At 53.5% G+C, this 4033-nt stretch overlaps 1 protein-coding gene across 1 annotated transcript; it reads right to left on the reverse strand.

Annotated features, from left to right (window-relative positions):
* Positions 1 to 1017: 1017 nt before the first annotated feature.
* Positions 1018 to 3052, reverse strand: LOC123135629 (synaptojanin-1). Its single transcript, XM_044554786.1, has 5 exons — positions 2674 to 3052; positions 2223 to 2579; positions 1811 to 2129; positions 1586 to 1693; positions 1018 to 1505 (listed from the first exon to the last, which is right to left on the reverse strand). Exons 1-5 carry the CDS (start codon positions 2869 to 2871, stop codon positions 1411 to 1413), a joined length of 1077 nt encoding a protein of 358 aa, XP_044410721.1. The 5' UTR covers positions 2872 to 3052; the 3' UTR covers positions 1018 to 1410.
* Between the last annotated feature and the right edge of the window lie 981 nt (positions 3053 to 4033).

Consider the following 4033-nt stretch of genomic DNA (forward strand, 5'->3'; position numbering starts at 1 on the left):
TCCCGCCGGCGGAACCCGAGGAGGCCGCTTTCTCTTGGAAACACGCCTTTTTTTCCGGCGACCGATGGATGTGCGAGCCGACCGATGGCAGCCTTCGAATTTAAAAACCGCGGCGCAGCACCGCACAGTACACACCCGAAGCGTCGCAGCGAAAAAGAAGCCAGAGCTTTGACCGGATCAGGCAGGGCCGAGGACGCATGCGACCAAAGCACCGCTCTCACCTGGCCGAGAGATGCGCTACATGCGGCCCAGAGGTATTGCGATAAGCGGTGGGGTTTTCATTTATACGGTGCAATTTAGGGTCCGGAATTCCGGATACGTCCCAGGGGCCATTAATGGCACGGAAAGCTCAGTGTGATTGGGATCGGGATTCGGGCCAGCGCCGGAGCCACCCGTTCCAGCTATGCCCACGCTGGATCGACCGTCCGTCCGAGCAAGCCAGCCAAGATTAGGAGAGGAGGCCAGAGGCGTTGTTTTCAGACGGTGGCGCGGAGATGCAGATTCTCAGGCGGTTGGGCGCGCGCACCGGACAAAACTGTTCTTCTCACATGCTGTCACGTACCACGCCACAGCCGCAGAAGCATAGCGCACACATGACACCCCGATTAAGATAAACTCTAGTGCCCCTCAGATGCACACAAGGGGAGAAACACCTTGATTAAGATATGACACGCATCATTACCAAATAAATGAGACCGCCATACGCTTCCATTCATTCCGAGGACAAGTACAATTCTATAATTAAATTTATTATTATAAAGCCGAGCCTAACTTTGCGGCTGTTGCCGCTAAAGCAACGAACGAAATGAAATACTACTGCAACTAGCTATTACAGCAAAAATCAACAAATCCTTTCTTTTTCGTCATAAGCAACGAACGCCCTTATTCATTCATGGAGCCCACGGCAAAGCTTCAAGCGCAAGCCAAAGGCTGCAAAAGGGGGGAACAGAGAGGGAAACCTTAGCTGGATGTGCGCTGGGACTCCTTGGCAAAGCGGCAAAGCCATGGACGGAGACGGAGAGATAACATGGGCCTTTTATTTCTGCTCCTTCAAGATTAGCCACATTTCACTTCCAACATTATCATCTATCATCTCGCTTGCTACAAACAGCTAACACATCTCTCTCGTCTCCGGAAGCACCCCACTTATTGTTTCTAACAAACCGACTACTAGACATGGATTTCTTGTTTCTTCATCCATCTCCACCGCTTATCGCCGGCACCCCAAAACCAATGTGTCACCAATCCAAAATACACACCTGCTAAAACTGACGCTGCTAATACTGCTCTTCTACTTCTATTACTAGGATATGACCACTACAACCTACTACAAATTACTGCTGATACTAATTTTTATTTTCGAGATTAAACGGAGCCAAGAACGCGGAATGTTCCGGCAGGAGACTGGGTTCACGAACTGTGGCAGAGCGCCGGTGGCGCCGAGGCCTCCGCAGCTCGCATCTTCTGGCTTGCGAGCATGGCGTTGCTCCGACTGATCAAGGCATCTGCGCAACAACAGAGCTCGCTGTCAGATTAACTTGCCATTAATTAACACAATTAAGCTAGTTCAGGATGAGATGTTTACCATGATCAAGAACGATGCCGCCGGCGTAGCGAGGCTGGGCGCCGAGGTCGTCGAGGTTCAGATTCAGAGCATGCACGACACGGGCGGGGACAAGAACCGTCGAGCAGCCTGCAATGACGCGAAAAACACCAAACAGGAAGAATATTTAGCCACCAACGACGAACGCCAGCCCGGGTAATCAACAACCAGAACGGCCAAAACAGGTGTTACGAGGGGCACACGCACCAGACTTCTTCCTGGCCTCGGCGGGGGCGCCGGCCGGGCGCGGGAGGAAGACGCCGGTGCCATTGCGCTCGCGCTTGGCCCCGGGCGGCGTCAGGAAGACGGCCCGCATGCCAGCGGCGGCGGGATGGGTAGGGTGGGGTGCAGGCGTATGCTGCAGCTGCGTCTTCAACAGCGGCGGGAACGACGCCGGGCTCAGGTCAATAGGAGCGGCGCCCGCCCTCTTGGCTGCCGCGTTACGGCGCACGCCCCATGCGGCGGCCGCGGCCAGCTGCCGGTCCCTCTGCTGCTTGAAGAGCTGCTGCTGTTTGAGGAGATGATACTGCATAACACAAACACAAAACAAAGATGTTAAAACCAAGAAATCTTGAGGTAGGAGACGCATAACAAGAGCGCCATGCAACTGAGAACTCACCCTGGCAGCCTGTATCTGGCGCTGCGTGATGAGGTGCGCGAACGGGTGGTAGTACACGCCGCCCGCGGCCGTGCCGGCTGGCAAGGGCACGTGAGGCGGCGGAGGAGGAGGCGAGGCCTTCCGCGCAGGCGGCAGAAAGCCACCGCCGCCGTGTAGGCCGTAGGGGTTGCCCGGCGCCGGGATGCTGTTGACCAGCCCGGCTGCCTCGTAGAGGACGTCCCACGGGTCGGCCGGCTGCTGCTCCAGCGGGGACGACGGCGGCGAGTTCCCGTGAGACGCGCCGCTGTTGGGGCTCTCCTGGCCCGACTTAGGCAGCCCACACAGCGTCGACTTGGGCGACCCTGCAGTCACCTCCTCCTGCCAAACAAAGAAGCCAAGAGTCAGGAACCGGCGCAGGTACTACGCATAACAAACCACGCAAACAGAAAGATTGAAGGAGCAAGAAACCAACCTTGGCAGGCGTGACGGCGAGTTTGTCACCGCCGAGGAGGCCCGCGAGGCGGCGCGAGAGGCCAGCCAAGCTGTCCTCCTCATCACTCTCGCTCCGCGCGGCCACCGCCGCCTTCTCCTCCTCGGAGAAGAAGTCGTCGTCCAAGAACTCGTCAGGAAGAAGGAACTCCTCGCCGCCGTCGGACCACTCCACCGCCATTTGCTCCACCTTGAAGAATCCTAGTCCGGGCAATCCGAGCGAGCGGGCCGGCCGTCGAATGGAAGGCAGAGGAGTGCTGTGCTTATCAGCGGAGAGAGGTGGGGGGTCGTGGGACGGAGAAGGAGAGGAGAGGGAGGGGAATGTCGATGGGCTTCGGCGGGTGCAAATGCTGCTCTCCCTCTCTGTCCGATGGGTTTATAAAAGAGAGGCCAGCGGCGAGATTTGTGGGGAAATAATTATTTTCCTTCATTAAGGAGCTCTCTTTTCTTTTTTAACCTGCCGTGCATGCATTTGTGAGTGGAGTGAGCTGTGCCTGTGACGATGCGTGTGAACCGTAGCCCGGTAGGCTCAGCTCGCATACTAGTACCTCGTCTGCACACAATTTCTGAAGTATATTCTGACTTTTTTCTTCAGAATGAATTGTGCTCCGAACTTTTTCTTTTACCCACTTTTTTTTAAAATTATTTACAAATTGTGCTCCGATTAATTGCACGGAGCATGTTGCACTCTGCCTGCTGTAATCTATCGTTCTAGATCTGATATACAGTAGTAGCATTATAGGTTACTATTATTATTATTAATACATTTTATGTGCGCCATGTCAATGGCATTCCACCCACTCACCAGATAGTTAACGGTAGCTGAACCCACTCTACAACCAAATCAGAATAGCGGGAAAGGCAAATTTTCTTCCTTCGTCAGGCACTGACCTAAACCTAAACCGAAACTAGTGCAGTGAGCGCCTGCCGGCCGGCCGGCCAGTGCCGCAAGTGCAACTGCTCTGCTCTGGCTCAGGCTGGTCAGGCTGGTCATAGTGGGGAGTAACTTAGACTAGTATCATACATATGTTACTAGTCTATATTATTACCTTCATAGTGGGTAGTGTCATAGGTGTGGTAACATAGTTGCCTTCATTTATTACTTTGTAGACTCATTATGCATTGGAAACCGCTATGTGATGGTAACATATTATGTTACTCTATTTGCCTCTCTCCTCATTAACTACTTGCCACATCACCATGATCATAGTGGGAGTAACATAGATAGTAACATAGATGCCACATAAACAAAATTGGTGATGTGGCAAGTAGTTAATGAGGAGAGAGGCAAATAGAGTAACATAATATGTTACCATCACATAGCGGTTTCCAATGCATAATGA

The sequence above is a fragment of the Triticum aestivum genome, chromosome 1B (genome assembly GCF_018294505.1).
Source record: "Triticum aestivum cultivar Chinese Spring chromosome 1B, IWGSC CS RefSeq v2.1, whole genome shotgun sequence".
Lineage (NCBI taxonomy): Eukaryota > Viridiplantae > Streptophyta > Magnoliopsida > Poales > Poaceae > Triticum > Triticum aestivum.